We start from the raw sequence: 22,769 nt of genomic DNA on the forward strand, positions 1-22,769 counted from the left end.
TGCATCAATGTCTTGCTGCTCAGCGCCAGGCAAAGACCTATGACATAAGCCAGAGAGACAAGATTTTGGCTAGAAAAAACTTTGCTAGAGAAGAGGAAAAACTTCCTCTCCAGGCAGCTTCCAAATTTACATTGAGCTCAAATAGCCCTGGGACAAGCTCAACTTTTTGCCTCCAGGTAGCTCAGTGGACTTGTTCAGTGAGGTGCTTTCAGTTCTTCTAATCACCATCCTTTTATGAATGGTGGGTTTTTTTCAGTCTGGCACTTTGTGTTGCTGTAGTACTGTTTTGAGTGATCTTGACGTACCTTTGAAAATTTTGAAGGTAGGAAAAACCAAAACGAAACTATTTTCATGTGTGGACAAAAAATTGAGTTAGCATTTTAAAGGCAAGACGTAAAAGGTCTGAACTCAAGCTAAACAAAACAAAAAGTGTATCCAAGTGACCGATAAATATTTATGACTTCTTATATTTGGTCATGGCCACTTCTTTGGCTTCAAAAGTGTCTTTGCTCAGGTTTTTAGAGCAGAAGTATCTTTCCTGGTCTAGTGTACTATATAGATCACAGTTAAATGATCTTGTTTCATAGCCTCTGAATCCAAGTCAGAGGAAATCACGGGGGCTGCTGGAGATTACATATCTTATCACAGATAGATTTTATTTTTAAGAGTGATTAATTTAACTCTAACAATCATCATTTTATTGTACAGCCTGGAAAAACAAAGAAACAAACCAACAAAAAAAATCCAATAGTTTGTTTTGTGATATATGTTGATAACCTCAGGCTTCCGTCTTTCCCATCATTGGCCCAATGTAATACAGGAGGGGATATGGAACTTGAACCCATTTGACATTGACTGTCCAACAAACCAAATGTTTTGTAGTTTCATGAAGAGTGGTAAATCCTATATTCCTGTGATTTTATATTTTTAACTCATCAATTATTAGCAACTTGTAACATATTTTAAGATTTTTATGTGAATTTAGCAGTGATTAAAGGCATTGAATTGCTGGCTACAAGTTGCTTTGGGGTTTGTTTTGTGTTCTTTCTTTTGCACCTGAGTATGTGTACTTGGGAAAAAAATGAGTTTAAATTTCTGTGTGATACTCTGTGATATCTGTTAACAATTATGTAGGAGGATCCCTGAAGAAAAGATCCCATTTCTTGACTTTCTGCTTAGACTACTGGAAAGGCAGAACAGCTGTATTGGGTGGTTTCAGTTATTTCTGCCTTCTGGGAGCTGAAACAAGACCACTGACTCAAAACCAGTCTGAATCCAAGGACAGTCAAAATTTGTCATGAAAATTTCCCCTTTTGTTCTCTTAACTTCACAGAAAAGAAGAGCAGCAAGAAGGCAGAAAGTGCACAGGCTGCCCAGTTAAATGAGACTTTTGCACCCATCTTCCTTAAAGGGCTGACTGACCTTAAAGTAATGGATGGAAGTCAAGTGATAATGACTGTGGAGATATCAGGTGTGTAGCTATAGAACAGTATTATTTAAAAAAATTAAGTCCTGCTGCAACCTTTGTGCTTTTTTCCACTGCTGTTTTCTTTTAGCAGGTGTCTTTGCATTTGTAAATAACATTTCAGGGAACTAATTTTTTAAAAATAAATAATAGGTTTGTCTCATCTGATCTTCAGGATGGATGAACATTGTCCAGTGTTAACGTGCCCAGACCTGTAAAAGTGTTTACTTAATGGAATAATAATAAGAATGATGATATTATTGGGTCCTGCTGTTGAACTAAAACTAAGTCTCAGGGTACTTGTAACAGCTTTTGTTGTGAACCAAACAAGACTGAATTCCTTCCAGTTGGAGTAAGATTAGTGCTGCAGAAAAGAGTAGTCCTGGTATCAACTTAGATAGCAGAAACCCTTGATAACCATCTTTGTGGGATCTAGGACTCATTCTCCCCGTCTGTTGTATGCACGCTTCCCTTATCATTTGCATTTTAAGTGTAATAAGACAAACTTAGAACTATTCCACATTACACAGCATCAACAGAGTTAATGAAATTCCTGAATTTTTTGAAAATGAGATTGCAGAATCAGTTGGCAGACAACAACCAACCTTGTTTGTTTTCTTAATATATGGGGGATTTTATGTGTGTCTCTGTTTTTTGTTGTTTCCTACTTTTCAGCTAACCCACCTCCTGAAATTATCTGGCTGCATAATGGGAAAGAAATCCAGGAGACAGAAGATTTCCACTTTGAGAAGAAAGGCAATGAGTACAGTTTGTACATCCAGGAAGTATTTCCTGAAGACACAGGCAAATACACCTGTGAAGCCTGGAATGAATTAGGAGAAACTCAAACCCAGGCTACATTGACAGTACAAGGTATAGAGTTCTTCTCCACCTTAGGGAATGCTAGAAGAAAATAATTCTGATGTGCTGGAAGAGTGTCTATTTAAAGTACATGAGTGTTTATAAAGTCTGTTGTGAAGGATGCTAGGAGTTCTCAGTCTCTGCATCCGAATTTAAAAGGATATTGAGCAGAAGCAACTTTAAAAAAATCTTTTCCCTCTGGAACATTATGTTACTATTTCAAAAATGCATTCCCGAGTCCTATTCCTAGGGACAGTGCAAAACTGCTAAATGCAGCTTCAGATTCTAACTCTTAGTTAGGTCTGGACTTAATGTAAACCATTTAATGATGTTTTTCTTTCTAATTAAAGACCTGAGTATTTTTAAAAGCTGTCTAGGAGGCAGGTATCCTGGCGTTAATATTAGTGTTGTAGTGGTACCAGGTGAGGAACACATGATTTCTGCAATTTGGCTTTGAATCTCCTTGCATGATGTAAATCCCACAGTAAACACTGAAGTACCTACAAACTTCCTGTGATTGGGCTTTCACTACCTTCGTGACAGGGGACTTAATCTAATCTTACTGTACACCAACATTTTCCCATAGTCATTACTGAGAATTATTGGAAATCAACAGGAGACTTTTTTTTTATTATTATTTTTTATTTTTTATTTTTTATTATTTTTAAGGTAAATGAACTTAACCCCAGGATTTTAGAGAGCTGTGCCTCCAGGGGTGGGTCCGTATCTGTTGTCACTGTCTGCTCTGAATTCAGACCTTCCTCTATTCTCTGCAGTCCCCTGAGGTCTGGCCTTGGGGTCAGTCTTCTATACTAAATGCAATTTTATGCAACTGTTAATGGTGATTTATTTCATGAGCTCTCAACTGCATAGCAGTCATAGTACTGTCTCTTGCCCTTGAAGCTATTCCTACTCTTATTCTCCAAGGACAAATCTTCAAGATTCCTTTTAGGGCAGCTTTAAAGTCCTTTTGTTTTGCTCTTAATATAAACCTGGACTGAGCCAGTGAAGTGCCAAGTAAATGATTAATTTTAGTACCAACACAAGTTACTTCCAAAATGAAAGCCTGACTACTTTTCAAATTAAAAACTTATACCTGCATGTTCAAAATAACTTTGCTTTCTGTGACTGCTTTCCCTGAAATTATTTATCTTATTAGTTACAATCAAGCTTGGTATTTTCTCCTGATTTGTAAACTGTGTTTGTAAACTACAGAACCTCAGGATGGTATTCAGCCCTGGTTCATTAGCAAACCAAGATCAGTGACAGCAGCTCCTGGGCAAAATGTCCTTATATCCTGTGCCATTGCTGGAGATCCTTTCCCCACTGTTCACTGGTTTAAAGATGGGCAAGAAATAATGCCAGGAATGACATGTGAAATCCTGCAAAATGAAGACATCTTCACACTGATCTTGAGGAATGTGCAGTCCCATCACACAGGGCAATATGAAATTCAGCTCAGGTATGTTTGCCATGAAAAGAGTTGTTCTCTTGGAACAATGTTATATTTACCTTCACACTGAAATTCCCACCTACTCGCACAAAACAGAAGGGTACTAAAGAATCACAGAATCATAGCATTTCAAGTCTTCTTTCTAACATTTGTGTAGGTAGAACCATAAGGGCTATTACCTTTTCGCAAATAAGCCCTTTGTTAGATATAGGCGCTTTGTACTCTACAACAAATTGTGAACCGACCTCTGTGAGAGAGCGAGCCAAACTCTGGGATTTGTTACCTGCTGCTGATGCATTTCCACACTTTGGTTTGCGTCCTCTGGACATGGGCATCTTCTCTTATGATATACTAGTGGTTTCGCTTGGACTGAGAGAGAATCAGCTATTTCAGGAAAACTTCAGGGACAGAAGAAGGAAAGAGAACAGGAAGAACAAAGGAGAGCCAAGAGGGCTTTATGAAAGATTCTGTTGTGGCTGAGTTGAACAAGTTAGCAGTAATGATCTGGTGTAGTTGTTGGTCACCCAGGCTAAGTTAATCGCTGAAGGCGTCTGTCAAAGTGGATGCCTCATGACTCTAGAATAGAACAGAATGTACACTTAGAATATAAATTGTTTCAGAAAATTAGCAGAGAAGAACAATCTTAGGAGAGTGCAGAAGTAGAATTGTAGCTAGAAAACAACACAGCAGATTAAGTGCTAGTTTCACTTATTCCCTAATCCTTTTACTGGAGAAATAACTGGGGATTCCACAAAGATCAGCGCATTCATGTTGGCTTTTTCTAATCCCCGTTGAGTAAAGCTATGTTGTAATTAAAGCAAGGGGAATGCAGATACCTCTTTTTACCTTGCTGTCATTTGTAAAATTCCAGTTACTCTTTGGGGAACAGAAAGCCATGTGCTTTTAGGCAATTGCTTATTACTGTGAACAACAGAGTAGTAACTGCCTCTAGAACATCCAAGGAGCCACATGTCAGCTGTATAACTTCAAGTTTCCAACAGAGCTAAAATAATTTTCAGCAGCAAATAGTCTTGTCTGAATAGCTTTTGAACTCCCTGCATTTGTCTTGAATATTTGATTGAGAATTGTTTATATATTCAGAAACAGTCTTAACATTACCTGAGAGGAGAGCTGTGTTTTGTGTCTTTCTCTCAAAAAATCCTACAAAGTCCATTAAAAATATTGAATAACTGAGAAACCACAAGTCAATTCACTGAAGAGTTTATAGAGAAGTTGACAGCAGGCTATTTTTAAACAATCATTTTATTTTCAAATAAAATGTGCAGCTCTTTTCATGTATTAGTTTTAGAAGCATGTCACATAGCTGCTTTTAGGGAGTCATTCCTTCTCCAACTCCCTTAATTTAGTCTGGGCATGGTTTCCTAGCAGTGTTAATTATTTTCCAATTTTTTTCTCCATTATTGTTAAGCTCTACATTCTGTCCTAATACCACCACAATTCTCCCTTTTTGTTGGCTGCTCATAAATTAAAACACTGGTATTAAAAATTTGGATTTAACAAAAGATCTATTTGTCTCTTCATAGTTCTTTGTCCTTTCATCAGAGTGAAATGACAAGGGTGTGTAGCCCAGTGTGATTCTAGTGTGATCCATCAATGGTTGCTGGCTGGCTTGCTTGCTTTCCCTCCTTCAGCGTTATTTCGAAAATGTGTTTGTGTTGCATTTTACTATATAGCAGACTACCAAGTCTGACTTTTAAGAGGGTAGTCATTGTAGCCTCTCCCAGTCCTTGTTTAAAAACTACACAGACCTCTGATTCCTCTACACTTGCATTCTTTAATTGTCCTAATAATGTTTCATTGAGCCTTTTATTACTCTGGCCTCAAGGAATGATGTTGCATAAATATTAATATAAAAAGAACAGAATCATCCACTATTGTGGTTCATCCATTGAAATTTGAACATTTTACAGCCTGCAAAATGCCAGCCCTTGCAGCTGGGTCAGTATCTCTGTGAAAACATCATGATTGAGATGGGAAATAACAATCATTTTCTGATGCAGAAAACCAGAGATATCACATTCTGCTCCTGTCCTTTGCATCCTTCCAGGGATGCAAGCACTGGTATCCTTTTATCCCAGTATGACTTTCCCACGTTCTTTCAGTCAGAGGGTACATCATAAATGAAGAGGTAAGCAAAGAAATGGGCAGTACTGGACAGACATTGAATTTGTTATGCAAAGCCTTTATAATAGCACTGTCAACATGAGAGACCTCAGGAGTCCTCCTGCAGTTCCTTAAACAAATCATCTGCTTTGTTAACCTTTGTCTTCTCAGACACTGAGTATTTCTCCATAAAAGTTTGATTAGTGTTGATTAATCTTATTTAGAGATTTTGGTAATCTGATTAAAATCACAGACAAATATTCATCTTATAAATCAGTGGTACCTCAAATACTGTTCAATTCAGGTTATATAAAAATCAGTTGTAAGTTTACATTCCATTACAGCAAAGAGTAAACATAGTTCTGTCTTTTCAGTAAAATATAGTTTGCAAACCTTGTTTTCAGATATCAACACATTGTCTGTTTTTAGGAAAGAAAACCTCGACTCCTTCCCACTCCATTCTCCCACTCAATGCTGTAAAATGCAAACAAAATGACTGGTCTTTCAGGTATAAAAGATTTTGGCCCAACCCTCAAATGAGATAAATCAGTGTATCCTCTTTGAAGCCAGTGGAGCTGTTCTGCTTTATGTCAGCTAAAACTGTGATCCAGTAGATTAGTTGCTTTCTTTGGGGTTAAAGCTTCATGGAGTCTGGACTTTCTCTCCATTTAACTAACTCACAAAAGAGTTGCAAAACTTCATTCTGAGGCCTTGCAGTTACCTGCACTGAAGCACCAGCTATAGCTGGGATCAACTTCTTTGCCCCCTTCAGTTCATTCTTTAAAAATGTGATTTACTCTGCAATACTGGTTTCGCATTTAGTAGCCTGGTAGGATTTTTGGTGTGTCCCTACACTTTAACTAACAATGTTTTTTTTCCTCTTCCTCCAGAGAGTCCTTCCTAGGGACATGCAGACAATAAGTCTCATCTAAGGTTCAGTGAAAATATTTGAATAGATTCTGCCAAGAAACTACTATTTCAAGATATTTTGAACATAAAAGCCATTCCAGGGAAAACTGATCTCACAATAGGACAGAGTGCTATTTTTAAAATTGCTTCAGGCTTTGCAGCTGGGGTTTTATTTGTTTTTGGTGGGTTTTTTTAAAATCACTCCTTGACATTCTAAAGATAAGTTCTGTGCATGAGCATTCTACAGAAGAATACTGCAAAAGTCAACACTTCCAGACACTTCTTTATAGCATAGCTGCTGAGCATAGGTTTTATCCATGTCTATCATTATTCTACAATAACAGAGCCGCTAACATCTGTCTTTGTCTAGGGTTTTGTTGATAAAATGCCAACACACAGAACCTCAAGTAGCAGAAGTAATATTGTTATTGCCAGGATTCAAAACAGCGGAGACGTGAAAGACTTTGTGGTGCTTGTGTACTGCAAAACTGTTTTTTCTAACTGCCCCTGTGTATCTTGCCTTGCCTAGATTCTGAAATTACGTAAATGTAAAAATATTTACAAAGTTTCCATAATTATTCTTGATTTAATTTAGCATCTAAACCATCCAGTCCTTCTTAATTTTTCTTGGCTTGTTTCTCTTTTTCCATCTTGTGATCTCCAAGGTGGGTCAGTGTTATTAATTTCACCTTTTTAGACTCTGCAACTGAATTCAGAAGACAAAATTAAGTTTCCCCTGCTCCTAAAATCAGTAACAAAACTCACTTTGATTTGACTGGGAGCAAGACTTGCCCTGAGAAGGCTACACTTTTGAACGGGGATATGATGAATCAGACACACACTTGAGATTTATATCCAGTGGTCTAGTTTTCAGCCATTCACTTCAATCAGAAATCATAATTAAGATCAGAAAACTACCATGTGAATATTTTTTTTCCATCTAGGTACTTCTATATCCCACTCTTGCCATAATTTGTAAGTGCTTCCCAAGGCTTTAAAAATAGAAAGAACAAAATGCTCTCCTGCTTTCTTACCCCCTCCTTTATTTTCCAAACCCTGTGAAAAATAGCTTAGTTTAGAGAGGTTTACTTTGCTTTCCTTACTTGCTTCTTTGCATATGTGAAGAATTTGCAGAAGGAAAGATGCATTGCAGAAATGGGTCCTGCAGAAATGCTATTATTCTTCACAGTGGTCAGGATCGTGTTCAGTATCCCGAGATCCCTCTCTGGGGAGAGTACTGTCTTTGTTACTTTAACCTCTCCCACTGGTGACACAATTCTTGTGGGCAAATATTTTTGCCATACAGTCATGACAGAAGCTGAGTGGTGGTACCTCCCTATTTGATGTATGCTGTAAATTGTCTATACTTCAGCTTGCATGGCTTGTCCTACTTTGTCAACTTTGGATTGGTTTTAAGTCCTAAAGGAAGAGTAATTGAGTTCTAGGAGACTTACAGGAGGGATCTGCTGGTAAAGCAACATCCTGCTAACAACCTTGTAGCACTGCTGGATGAGAAAGTACTTGAGCAGTTTCAGAATGCATCTGCTTTTCTTAAAAGCTTCTGAGAGCAGGAAAAAAAGTCACGAGTTTCCATATTGGCAAAAGGGAGCAGTTTGAAATGCATTGTTTAAAGACAACAGGTTTTCAGCAGTGTTGGTACCCTGCCATCATTTGATGCCAAGCAGTACATTGGGAGGATGTGACGTGCAATTCTTTATTTTTCTGTCTTTGCTTCTTTCTATTTCTCTTGCTTCCAAGTGGAAGTCACACATAAGAGGAAGTAAGAATGGCAGATCTCCAGTCCAGGACTGAGTTAAATACTCTTAGCATTGGCTTGGATCCTCCCCTGCCATTTGGACAGTTTCTGTTTGGTACTTGGATGTTCTCTAGATTTTGTATTGAAGGAAATGAGGGCTGTGGCTTTCAGTGCTATCCTTGTGAATTGCCTTCAACAGTAGTTTCTAGTGTACATATTTGGACTTGTTGGGTATGAAGTGTTGAAAACATTTCTATGGATTCTTGTTCTCAGTGGTCTCAAGGTCAAGTAAGGTATGTTCCTACCAGCAGGGCCTTTACTTTGCAATCCAGTTACTTCAGTCAACCCTTTCAATTTCTTCTTGGTGTTAAAGGCTTGATTTTCATATCAGGCTGATCCACTGTTTCATTTTCTAAAGAAACAGAAAGCAAGGGAAATACCTCTGAAAAGGTGATGGCACTAATTGCTGTTATAAAGATGTAACTTGGTGCTGCATCTGTGTTAATGATCTTGCCTACTGTGTGACTTCATTGCAAGTTGCGAAAGGGTGAAATTATAGCTTATTCACCAAAACAGAACCATATCTAGGACTATATTTCCATGGACTATTTAAAAAACAGGTCAGACAACATGTTCATGGCAAACTACCAAAAGGTACTCCTGAGTCTGTGTTTTAAATGTCAGGGCAAAGTAGACTTGAAGGTACTCTTATCTAGCGAGTCTTCTGAAAGCAGAACACAGCTGAGAAAACCCATCTCACTTTCCTTCCTCCCCACAACACAGATGTTTTGTTCATGTCCAGGAAATGTTTTCAGTAGCAAAAATTATTTTTGCTTGAAAAAGAAAAGTCATCCAGGACTTTGCAGCCCATTTACAAGGTTATACCTAAATTGGGGAGGACAAAAGTGTTTTCACTAATAAAAAATATCTGTAGCCCTTAATCAATTCAAGTTTGGTTTTTTTAATAGCAGTTCAGGGGAATGGTGGCAATAGTTACACAACTGCTGCCCTGGGAGAGTTAAATTTTGCTTTTGACATCTCCTGTGTTGAGTCGAGAAGAGCCGTTTGGGGCTAGAAGAATGATATATATCTGTGGGAGGGAGGGAGCAGCAGGGGTAGGGAGAGCACTCTAAATGAATTCTTTAATGGGAGCCCTTTCCAGAAGGCATCCGTGGTATTCCTCTGCAAAAGGAAGAATAAGTACTCAGCACCATATATGGTGACACTTTTATGTTTTTTAATATAAACACGTACAGGCTGGAGCAATCCATGTCGATGGGTTTTGCTGATTGGTTGGGCTGGGGGGGGAGGGAAGGAAATGAGACCCTGCTTTTAATATCTTAGCATTAGAAAACTTAAGAGCTTGGGTTTGAATAAATAAACAGTAGGCAGAGTCGGAAAGGTTTTCAACTTTGCAAAATAGCCCCTTCCCTTGCCTTGATTTTCCAGCTTTTAAATTTGTTTCCCTTTAGCTTGTTTGTTTGCAGCTGTTTCATTCTGTAAATTGCTTTGATTTTTGTTCAGGGAGTATGTTGTTCCCAATATAGACAGCAACAGACCAGTAAAAGTTATTTGAGATAGCTTGGCTCCAAATATAGGGGGACCAAATCCATGCAGTCAGCCCCCACTGGGCACAGGAAAGGAGGGTGCCACACTGGGTTTGAGCTGCTTTAGTGCAACACACAATCACTTAGCTCAGGCAGCTTATGGTTTTGGAGGGAGAAACCTCTGCTTTTCTGATTTCACTTAAATATTTCAGGAACCAAGTTGGAGAATGCAGCTGCCAGGTGTCTCTGATGCTGCGGGAGAGTTCAGCTTCCAGAGCAGAAATGCTCAGAGAGTGAGTATTTTTCCCAGGGACTTGCATGGGTGGGTTCTATTTTTTGCTCCGTTAATTCCCTGCTCTTACAGACCCAGGCTGGCTGCTGTTCAACCTAATCCCCAAATGTGACCCAACAAATTGTTTTCATCATAAAGTCTAAGCACATTGCACCAAGCCAGAGTAGAGAAGATCTTTTTTGTTTGTGCCCTTATATGGCTCCTGAAGTCATCATTGATGCAATAAACTAATGGAGTGTGCTCCTCTAATCAACCTCCCCTTCTATAAACACATTTTGTTCCTGCTCTGAGATTGTTCCCTGACATTTTTAAACCAGCCCCTTTCCTGGCTCTCTCTTTTCTTTTTCGGATCATAGTGGGAGGGAATCAGCCAGCTCTGGAGAGCAAAGAGATGGTGGAGATCATGGTAAACTAACATTTGATAGAACAAGTGGCTTCAAAAAGAACAACAGCGAAACCAGAGCAGCTGAGGAAGAGCAGGAAGACGTCCGAGGTGTGCTGAAGAGGCGAGTGGAAACTCGGGAACACACAGAGGAGAGCCTGAGGCAGCAGGAAGCTGAGCAACTTGATTTCCGTGATATTTTAGGCAAGAAAGTCAGCACCAAAAGTTTTTCTGAGGAGGAACTGAAAGAAATCCCAGCCGAGCAAATGGACTTCCGAGCAAACCTGCAGCGGCAGGTCAAACCCAAGACCTTGTCAGAGGAGGAAAGGAAAGTTCATGCTCCTCAGCAGGTGGACTTCCGCTCTGTGCTGGCCAAGAAAGGCACCCCAAAAACCCCATTGCCAGAGAAGGCGCCACCTCCTAAGCCAGCCATTACAGATTTCAGATCTGTACTGGGCTCAAAGAAAAAGCCACCTGCAGAGAATGGCAGCGCTAGCACCCCAGCAGCAAATGCCCGCACCAGTTCTGAAGCCCAGAATGCAACCCCCAATTCTCAAGCCCCTGTTGCCAAACCAGCAGTGAAAAAAGAAGAGAAGAATGACAGAAACCGTGAACATGGGTGTCCGGTGGTGGATGGTGGAATAATTGGGAAAAAAGTTGAAAACAAAGCAGCAGCAAGCAAACCACCAGTAAGCAACCCACCAGCAAGCAACCCACCAGCAAGCAACCCACCAGCAAGCAAACCACCAGTAAGCAATGCACCAGCAAGCAAACCACCAGTAAGCAATGCACCAGCAAGTAAACCACCAGTAAGCAATCCACCAGAAAGCAAACCACCAGCAAGTAAACCACCAGTAAGCAATCCACCAGAAAGCAAACCACCAGCAAGTAAACCACCAGTAAGCAATCCACCAGAAAGCAAACCACCAGTAAGCAATCCACCAGCAAGCAAACCACCAGTAAGCAAAGGAACAGCACCTTCCTTTACAGAGAAGCTCCAGGATGCTCAAGGAGTAGATGGTGAAAAATTGGTCTTACAATGTCGGATTTCCTCTGATCCCCCTGCAGCTGTCACCTGGACTCTAGACAGCAAACCCATCAAATCATCAAAGTCCACTGTCATCTCCCAAGAAGGTAAATTAATTGCATTAGAAGCCAGCTGGATGGCACACTATTATATCCGGCTCTTGATTAATAATATTTAGTTCATTAAAGTTAAAGCAATACTTTATTTAAGTGCTGTGCTAGTAACTATTTCCAGATGCAACTTTCTTGTTATTTCAGTGGAGTACACAAGGAACAGTATTGTTTGACATTTCTTGCAGATTCTTCTTTAACAACCTGCAGATGTAATTTTTATAAAGTTGTCTTCTTGCATTTTTAAATGCTGTTTACATTGCTAACGCTGTTTAAGGAGCTGGTACATGACATTTACTTAAGCTGTACTTTAAGGATTTAGAACATTGGAAACAGAATACTATTCTTGCTGGTTTACAAATTCTAATTTAATTCTTCTGCATGTTTAGTATTTCAGGCTTTTTATTGCAATAAGAAACACAGAAGCAAAGAGGTGTTGTGTTATAGAAAGAAATTACAACAACTTCTAGTTACATAGTTAAGATCAGAGTTGAGAATTTATTTCCAGTCTGTTTAATGCCCCACCACAGATGCATCTGTTGTCTTTACAGACACTTAAATATTTGAATCCCACTGGCCTGGTGACTTTTAACTAATTTAAGAATAGTACAGAGTTCGGTAAAAGTCCTCAGAGAGAACAAATACTGTTGTCAAAATGAGTGATCTTTTTATATTCCACATTGTGAATAATGAAACCCTACTAGGCTGGTTTTGTATGAAAGTTAATATTGTATCTGGACAAAATACATTTTCCCTGGCACAAAAATAGGGAGGATAACTCCTAATACAAAAATATTGTTAACTTCATATTTCTTTCATAAAACACTGAATTATACAGAGACTGACACTGTCCTGCACATGGTAGTAAAAAGTTCTTGATCACAGTAAGAATTATAGCTTAGCATAGTGGTGTGCACTCTTAATTGCGAATCTTTTTAATCCAGACTATTTTCAGTATTATTAAATGAGAACCAAATGACTATGCACAATGGTTCACCACAAGAGATGAATCCCATTGCAGTGTTCCAAGCACTGAAACATGAGGATCCCTTCAAAGCAGATGCAGTCAGAAATAACATTGCCTTCAGATAGCATGGGGGGAAAAAGGTACCCAAGTGCTATGTTAAGGGGATACCAAAGTAAGTAGATGGAGAGAGGGAAATGGTAGCAGGTGTGTTGTATCTGGCATGTGTCTGAAGTAGCATTAAAAAATTATTTGAGTACATGATGATTTGCACCAGAGCAGACTGTATAGAATAGGGGTAACTGTTTTTTACGTGAGAAAAAGTTGAATGATGGAAATGCCACCCTTGTAAAAAGGACTGATAGGATCAGGAAGATGGAAGACTGCAATTTAATCCGCCTTATACTGGAAGAAAAATTTCAAGGGTTTTCTTGGAGCTGCTCAGAGTGAAAAGAAATTATGCATCTCAAAGCTTCATGTCTCCTACCAAAGTATATCAGATAGACAGCATCTCTGTAGCAAAGCTTCTGAGCTATGGTAGAGCCTCCTAAAATTCCAAAGCATTAGTGTTGTTGTGCTGAAGAAAACTGTTTTCCTGACAGAAATAATCTGAGTGCTTATCTGTTACAAACTCCCAACTTATATTCACTTTATAAAATGGTACCATGGAGCTGAAACTCCAGTGTAGTTGTGTTTACAGTGGAGTGATCCTCATGCACAGAAATGCTCTCGCACCTGCGTGAGCAAGGCATGTGACTTATCCCATCCAGTTTGTCTGGGCTAGGTGACAATCTTTGTCAAAACACTCCAGAGCTGGTATTTTGTCAGGATGTCACACTTCAGCAGTGCTTTCCGTGGAGGCAAGGAGCACTGGATAAGGAATCCACACTTTCAGGACAGCTTCTTGCAGGGAGTGAATAAGCTGTCCGTATGTTTGAGTTTTACCTGCATTATTACACTAGTATAGTGCTTAGGCAGGCAGTACCACCAGTACTTCAGAGTTACGCTTTCTTTCGCACATATTTGCAGAGGATCTTAGAAAGAAATACTACACAGGGAAGTAAATGGTACAGTTTTCTCATCTGATGGAAAGAAATGGAATAAGGATTAGAACTATTTTTTAAAAACCTTATTACATGCCCTCTGGTGCACTGAGGGGATGCCTTGCACGATGATGGATTTAGGGTTTTTCCTGACAGTACCTACTAGCTTTGGCACTTGGAGAACCATGTGTTGCTGCTCTCCCGTTGTGAGATGCTTTCATGCCAACAGTTAAGTAATTAACTAGGTGCACATGATACTCACTTTAAGTAAGTCCCACTTTTCTCAGAGATTGATTTTTCTCTTTTCCCCTCATCAGAAACACATAAATAGTTGAAAGAACCAGGGGAAGAGAAGGAATAATTAGAGCTGCAGACTAGAATTGAGAAATAATGAATTCAGGATGAATATCAGGAAATATTGTTCAACAGAGAAACCGTATGGATTAGTCTCACAGAAAGTGTTTGGAGCAGCTTTAAACATAGATAGCAACCATAAAACTGGATGCAGGACTCAGCAGCCCAATGCCAAATCCCAGATTCCGCCTTTTGCCCCAAACGCTAAAAAAGCAGCTCTGTCACACCGGCAGGTGTCGTGTCCTTCAGCAGCAGTTGCTTTGGCCAACCTTGGAGCAGCATTTAATGGGCTCTGGAGATAATCTCCTAGAGTCATCCTTAGCTGAAATAGGGTTGAGTCTGTGGGGAAGGAGAGGAATTCAGAGCAAACCAACCTAGCTCATATTGACAGGCTTAGATGTCGCAAAGCCATTTTTCATTTCTTCAGTATGACCTTGTTCCTCTTGTGTTCGGCAACAAAATCCACTATGGAAGTGGATAGAGTGACTCTATTCTTAGCTATTTCAGCAAAGAGTTTTGTGCTGCTGTGACCACTTGTTCTCAAGTATGGAAAATTGTCCAGAGGTACCTCACAGAAGAATAACTTACTTGTTCTTAGTGAGCTGGATATTGGAAAATCCTCTGTCTAGAGTGAGACACATCTATCTGCTTCTAATCATATTACAAGCCCATCTTAGTATGGGCCACTGGCCAGTGGCCCACAAACTGTTCAGTGTAACCAGCACATGAACCTGCAGAACACCATGTATTTGTCTTTTGGAAATTCAATTAACCCTCTCTGACATTGCTGGGAATAGATAACAGTTTGCTGATGACCTGGTGAAAAAAATACTGCAAAGATAAATACATAAAATCTCATTTCAGGAACATGCCCACCTGATAAAACAAATAACATATTTGGCCAGGAAGGGCGGACTTTAAAGTGTACTTGTGTGTAACAAGTTCACAGGATCGACAAACAAGTTAGTCCCTTTATGTGTCACTGAAAGTAACTTTCCTTGGCATATTTGCCCCAGCTGATAGTTAGACTCTTTACCTGTTAGAAACAACTCTGTTCACCCATCTCCTCTGTGTTTAAAGACATGAACACTACATTGCCTGTCCAAGGCTGTTCAGCCATTAGTGTGCAAGAGAAGGGGGGATGTTTGCCTCACTTCTGTACCACTGGAGAAGCCCGAATTCAAAGACCCAGAGCAGAATAATTGCTGATTAGTAAGGCAAAGGAAAAACTAAATCATGCCTCAAAAACTACCTTCATCTTCAGGTGTGTTTATACAACATTTCTGTTGTGGTCTAGTAATTAATCTAGGGCTTGCAAAGGATTCTATTATTCCAGGGTTAAGTTTTCATTAGTAATTAGAAGTCAGATCTGGGCAGCATCATACTGAATGTCACAATCACAACATATCTAAGATCAATCCATTCCTCCCATTTTGCATTTCAACTAGTAATACTGTTTTGTTTCCCTTTGAAATCATGGATGTCAGTACTTGTTTCTCCATTTTTCTCAATAGTTCCCCAAATAGTATTCTGTCTGTTGATTGGTATGAGTGATTTGTTGCTTAAAATATCATTTTGGTAGGAGTTTATTAATGCTTTGATTTTACTTTTTTCTTATTTTAAACACTTGTCAGACTGTGGTTATCTACATTCCCAGGATAGCTACTGATGAGATTTTTTTTGTCTGTGAAATCTCCAAATAAATGGTAACTGTAACAAACAAACAAAAGAGAGTACTCGTAAATTAGACCATTATGCATTTATATGGACAGGTTAGATGGTGTATGAGTAAAAGGCAGTTGATTTTCATATGAGAGAGTTTTTTGTTTAAAGTTACAGGGGGCTTTTTGTTCGGAGAAAAGTTTTTAAGAAGGCTCTAGCAGACATGACAGTGGAGTTAGACTTATAAGGACTGAGTAGAATAAGCTTCCTCACACAGCAAACTCTTTAGAGCAGGAACCATTTTGTTTTACATTTGTATGGTACTTGGCACAGCAATGCCCGGTGCTAATGTCCTGGTGTGTGACTCAGGCTTGGATAGAAAATCCAGATAAATTTTTGCATGATTACGAAAGTTGTTCTAGAAGATGACAGTGAAAGGGGTTTGGAAGCTGACTGCCTTACTAGACTGGAGAACTGAGATGCACAATGAATTTAAGCAAAATCTGGCAAAGTTGCCATTTTAAAAACAGCTTGTTCTGCTTTCTTTGACTAGATATAGTACCATGTGGCTATACAGATAGAAGAGGAACTACTCACTGTAGGCTTAGGTAGTAGGGATGGTGTAGCCCAGAAATGCTCAGAGTTTGCACTGCTTTGTGCAACACGGCTTTTTTTTTTTTTTTCCTAAGTGTCTTGGCAGCTATAAAAAGTTGGTAATCTTGTTAGCAATAATGCCTTAACAACTTTCTTGTGACTTAACATAACTCCTAAATCTTCCTATCAGTTGTGCAAGTCTGTGTGTGTCAGTCTAACTAGGATCTGCCATGACTCTTTTTATTTCTTTGTAATTAACTTCGAGCAAGACTTTCACGTATAATTAACATAACTGGGTGTACTGCTGAAAGTAGGTGTATTCTGCACTTTAAAAAAAGCTTCACAAAGTTTAAGGCTAGGGAGATCATCTGAGCATCAGTTCTGACACACCTCCATGTTTGTCACATGCCACAAAATTTCCCTCTATACTGCCATTTTTGTCTGAATCTTTCTTTGAGAAATGCAGGTAACACAGGTTTAAATATAGCAAAAGAGAGCCATTGCTATAATCAGTGGTGATTTATTGCAATGTCTAATTATTCATATAAGTGTTTTGTTTTTAAAGCAAGAAACAAAGCAATGACTTATTTCTAATTTCTTCCTCCATACACTTGTCTCCTTTCTCTGCTAAGCCAAAGAGCCCATTTATACTTGATAGAATGGCTGTGACTCTGTAATGAAGATACTTCTCTCTCTCTCTTTTTTCTAAAACTGAACAAGTCAAGCTCTTACTAACTTTCTCTCCATAATGTCCTTTATTCAGCCCTTGGAGGCTTGGGGTCATTTTTTTTGTTGTTTTCCTGTTGTCAGCTTCTTTGTGAGATCTTTATTTTGGCAACTCTAACTCTTCCTAACATGAAAGTCATTAATATAGAAATACAACGATATAGCATTAATTACAAGCAGAATAATGTGAGCACAAATATTTCAGTAAAGACGAAGAAAATTACCTTTACACAGATACGTTCACCAATTTAATGTGTAATCTCATGAACAATTTAAGTAGGGTTCTACATTGTTTTCCTCAAAACACCATCAATTAGCAATAATTAAATTTAACAGTTTTTCATCTCTGAAATTCATGTGAGTTTTTTCACTACTTTTCCTGTTGTCATTATAACTGTAGTCAATATTTCCAAGTCAACCTACTTGCCATTTTTACATAACACTACATAACACTAGCACAAATTTGTATTTTCCCAAACAATTTGTGATTTATTAGGAAATTAACACCAACGGGCTAACAAGTTCCTTAGCAAATTTGTTATGACTCCAAGGCACAATTTCTCATGGCTTAGTATTTATTCATTTTGTCTAAATACTCCGTAGTGCTTCTTTATGCCATGGGATACCAATGAGAAAGACATGAACTTCAATCTGCATCATGGATAAGAGTTGGGAGTTTGGCCGGCTAGATGCCAGTGCAGGGAATTAGACTCAGGAGCTTTTTTGTGTTGGTTTGTGTATTTGTTTTATATCTGAAGTTGACTTTCTGCAGAGGTTCATGGAAAGAATGCAGGAGGCTAGAGATATTTTAAACTGGCTTGCACTATTTTTGAGTAAGTCAGAAAATCCTTTAATAGCTCAAAATGCAAGGGAAAGGCTTTGTGTATCTAAAGTAGAGCCTCCAGTAAACTGACGGCTTCTGTGGCTGTTCAGGTCTTTTCTAGACCTGCACGAGTTCTGATGTCTAAGTGGAATATCCCATTATTCATCTTTATTCCAATCCTGCCCTTTGTGACAGTATTTTAAAGACTGTCCATGGGCTGGTTACTCAAAAAAAAGGGATGGGGGAACTAAATTGATAACAAATTCTTTTTAGTTGGCCAGGATTTGTGAAGTGCGAGGATTCAGAACAATCAACTGGAGTAACCAGTCTGGGATTTCTTGCAGTTATGAGAAAATAAGCTTGTTTCAGGTCATTAAGGGTTTTTGCAGAGGAAATACCAAATACTTCGTTGAAAGACATTTGCCCTTCTAGTCCCGTGAACTGACTGTAGCTCCAGATCACAGAACATAGGCCTATTGGGGAGTTTCCTGTCCTTATGAAATCTCTCCAAGTTTTACCTGGTTTGGTTTCTTTTTTCTGGTTTTCTGGTTTTCTATAGCCATGTGCCCTCTCAGCCTCTCCTTACACTCCTGACCCAGCCTGGATAATACTTTTTTGAACCATTGGCCAGTTTCACGCTAAGTCCTGCTAGCCCACAGTTTCATGAAAAGTAGTGGCTAAATAAAGGAGAAAGATCCAAATTATCTTGTTTCCCCCTCACTCCTCCACTGAGAGCAGAATATCACCATTGCATTGGGTGGTAGCAACAATCCCAGCAATTCCCATGTACTTTGTATGCGCCTTTCCAGTGCAGTTGCTGGGGAGTATAAAGGACTGGAGGAAAATGGGATGCAGATTACTGCTGCAGGCAGCTGGAAGTCAGGAGAAAAAGGATACAGTCCTTGAAAAAACAGGTTTCCTTCACTATTCTTCTCACAAAATAACTTCATTAAAATTCAAAACGTATCAATATTATTTTGGAATGAGTAAGACACTTTATTTCATGAGGACTCTGCCTCCAGTGGAATAAACTAAAGGCAGCTTCAGTCAGACCCCTGCTATGCAGCCTGGCCAGGGCTAGATTTTAAATGCAAAACTAACACTGAACACGCATGGCAAGTCAAGGCTCGTCATGAGAAAAACCTAGGATTTGCTTCTAGTTTTTAGTGTAATTGTGGGGAATGACTTATTGTTAGGGTGGGATGTTTCTGTTTGTATATGCAGCACAAGGAAATGTTTCTCATAAAGTGTTATCTTGCTGCACTATGGCGGATGGACAACACTGCAATGGCATGAGTGGTAAGGGATGACCCCAGGTCACATTAGCCTTCAATCAGCTGATTGGTGTGCAGGTGAGGAAGGGCTTTTGAACAAGTAGAAAACTCCAACAAAAACTGAATAAGTAAATGCTGCTTTGTTTCAGTCCCTTAATCATCCAGTTGTCCTTACAAGTCAGACTCCTTCCCTGCAGTAAGGGGGACAGAGATCTCCTTTATAGGTATGTGTCTTTGTTCCATAGTTTATGTTCATATTCAATAGCATTTTTAGGTTCTAATGTGAGATCTTTCCTAATTATGTTATACAGATTCGTACAAATTCTCAGACTGGAAGTTATCTTTGGCTTGCGCTCCAGTTGTCTCTCTAAACAGCAGAGACATGTGAATTTATGTTTGCTAGATGCCTGCAAGAATACTTTTCTAGTGTCCCTCCTCCATTTGGAATGGAACTGCAGCTCGTGACATTTTTGGCTCAGCCTGACTCATGGAGATGAGCTGCCTCAGGGAAGGCATGTGGCTTTTCTTTTCACCCTGTTATTGGCTGAGCACAGCACATGTGAGTGAGGGGTCAGTGGTCTTCATCCGAGATTGTTTTCACATCATTTCTCAGGGGAGAAGTTGTATTATTTAGAGCTTCTTGATTTTGTGGAGGATGAGGAGGTGGGAAAAAATAATTTTCTTCTAACCCTTGTACGTGTCTGGCAAACCAAATTTGTTGGGAACCATTTGAATGTTTTTTTTTTTATAAGATTTGTCTTGAATAATAACATCCAGTTTTACAATGAGGAAACAGCTAAATGCCGAAAGCATAATTGCCGTGTCAAAACTGAGGTCTAGTCTCCAAGGGCAGTCAGTAAACAAAGTTTTTCTGACAGAGGGATGTTCTTCCCAAGGACATTTCGAAGTCCTTTTCAAGGACCACTGTCACCTGTGCCTGTGACATCTCCCACATCACAACGGATACATTTATTGGGGAGCCTGTGGTCAGGCACTCTGGAAGGCAGAAGGCAACCTCTGGTTAACACAGAGAAAAGTGGCAAATAGCAAGAGACGCTGGGAAATTTCCTTGTGCCTCAGGACATGTGGGAAATGTCTAAAACATATCATCTATACAGTCTTGCCATTAATTAGGAGAGCCTGTGAATCAAGTAAATGGAGGAAGGTGGAAAGTTATTACTGTGGCTGAAACAAGTGGAGGGTGGTGGCGTTCTGGACAAGCTAACAGCAATGGGTGGCAGTGCACAGTGCCTCAGGCTGTGTTTAGGGGACAGGCCAGGCTTTCCAGTGAGGGTGGAGGAAGTAAACTCACATTTCACCCTGTGTTCGGATTGGGATGTTTGGAAAGGGAAAGTCTGGAGCACTTTATTTGGGATTCTCCCCAGAGAGCAAAGTACTTTGTTGTTCCAAGCAATGGGAGTGAGCACTAGGTAAACCACAGTTCCCCTTCCTCATCCCCCAACTACTGGGAACAGCTTCTGTTTGGGTTCACAGAGTTTTATTTGTTAAGAGGAAATGCATTTCCCTTGGGTCATACGAAGTTTCCCTTGGTAACTACGGAGCTTATGTCGCATCCTGTTCCTGTAAATCCAATGAATTAAATTTTTGCCTTTTTTTATTTTTTAAATAAATTGATTTGTTGCAGTGACAAATTTGACTGCCACTGTTATAGCGGACTTTCTAACAGATGTTTTACAATATCAGACACTTGTTCTCTGAGTAATTAAAGTAAAAAGAAAATTACTCTCTGTTGTACTTAAACTTGGGCACTAAGCTGATGTACTTTCACACGTGGATGCTCATGGGAGTGGTACAGACAAGGCTGAATCAAAATATTGCAGATGGTCAGTTGACAGAAGCCCTGTTATTTATGGTCCTACACTACTAGTACTTTTGGAAAATGGCAATCAGAGTGAGGGCTTCTTATCCCTGCTATAAAACAAAGAACAGCAGCAGAGATTCTGCTTTGGCTCTTCTCTGCCCTCATCTATTAACCACTTTAGAGCTGCAGGGGCAGCTTCAAATTTCCAATAAGATTCATCTGTCAATGTGTTTTTATTTTATTTGGCATTAATAATGTTCCAATTCTGATGTCGAATTTTTAAGGACAAAATATTTTTTTTCTAACTGTGAATATCACCTGTAGTAAAGGACTGGATCATTTGATGCATTCTATTCCTTACTAGCACTAAGGTATTTGTGAACTGCAACAAAAGACCCATTTGATCTCTCCTTCCTTTGTCTTAGGGACACTGTGCTCACTTACCATTGAGAAGGCTGTGCCTGAAGATGGGGGTGAATACAAATGCATAGCTGAGAACGCAGCAGGAAAAGCTGAATGTGCTTGCAAAGTGTTGGTAGAAGGTAAGTAATTTGCTGCATGTAGGAAAACCTTTCCTTCAGACTTCCTCCTTCCCCGCTTTACTTCCCAAAAATAGCCTTTATGAAAAACATACACACAAAAGAACTCTGCCTCCTCCCCTCCTGCACTTTTCAGTCAACACGTAATTCAAAGTCTACCATGAAGGAGCATGAGCAGAGAGACAGTGGTTTTTCCTTCGACTTTGTCTTCTGATCTCCTTCAAGTGGACGCTTTTCTTGCTGAGGTCTCCCTTAGCATATTTCCCACTTCTTATTTCCTGCTGGGCAGTGCACATTCTAGGAGTCTGGAGGTAGATTTTAGCTTGCAAAGTCTTGATCATGGGAGGCTGTCAGCTCATGACATATTCATTGCATGACAACGTGAATGGTGTTAAACCAGCTGCCAGGCTCACCCTGGTAGCAGCACCCATGGTGTTAGGAGCTCTCTGCTCACGCAATGTCTGACACCAGAATGACCGCGTTCCTTGTCTTGATACTGGTTGCCTCATCTGTCTTTTCCATTCATTCCCTACCGGCATGCTGCTTTGTATGCCTGAGAAGAGGTTTCTGATGAATGACAGTAGAGCAAACCCCAGCTATTTAGGAGAGACGCCGTTTGATAATTCATGTCTGTGACTAACAAAGGGGATGCCTGTTATTTTTAAATAAGAATTCTGATCTAAAACAACAATTAAAATTGCTCCCTTCTACTCAGCCTGCTGTCAGCATCCCAGACACTGATTTTTAGACTCAACAAGTAATCATAAATATCATTATATTCCATTTGGCCCTATCGACTCAAATTAGACTAGAGGAGTATTTTACTTCAGTTGTCAAATTAGCTCAGGGACAAATCACTAGAATCTGATTGTCTGAACTCAGCTCTAGCACACCCCTCTTCCCTGAATTGTTTGCTAGGAGATTCTGTCTTCCCATGTTAACTTTTTGGAAACTTAGAGAGACCCATTTTCATGCTCTGGTACCTAAAAGTAGGCGACTGAAATAGATGGTTTCATAACATTTATGTTACCCTTTCTCCGGT

At 39.5% G+C, this 22,769-nt stretch overlaps 1 protein-coding gene across 2 annotated transcripts in view; it reads left to right on the forward strand.

Annotated features, from left to right (window-relative positions):
• MYLK (myosin light chain kinase) overlaps positions 1-22,769 on the forward strand; it is a 210,396-nt gene that overhangs the window by 126,754 nt on the left and 60,873 nt on the right. For both annotated transcript variants that reach the window (XM_065840410.2, XM_071810812.1), the window contains exons 12-17: positions 1,334-1,471; positions 2,141-2,338; positions 3,542-3,788; positions 10,328-10,408; positions 10,764-11,923; positions 21,614-21,730. In XM_065840410.2, coding sequence (XP_065696482.1) covers positions 1,334-1,471; positions 2,141-2,338; positions 3,542-3,788; positions 10,328-10,408; positions 10,764-11,923; positions 21,614-21,730 — 1,941 coding nt within the window. The remainder of the gene's footprint in view (positions 1-1,333; positions 1,472-2,140; positions 2,339-3,541; positions 3,789-10,327; positions 10,409-10,763; positions 11,924-21,613; positions 21,731-22,769) is intronic.

The sequence above is a fragment of the Patagioenas fasciata genome, chromosome 7 (assembly GCF_037038585.1).
Source record: "Patagioenas fasciata isolate bPatFas1 chromosome 7, bPatFas1.hap1, whole genome shotgun sequence".
In the NCBI taxonomy this organism is placed as follows: Eukaryota; Metazoa; Chordata; class Aves; order Columbiformes; family Columbidae; genus Patagioenas; species Patagioenas fasciata.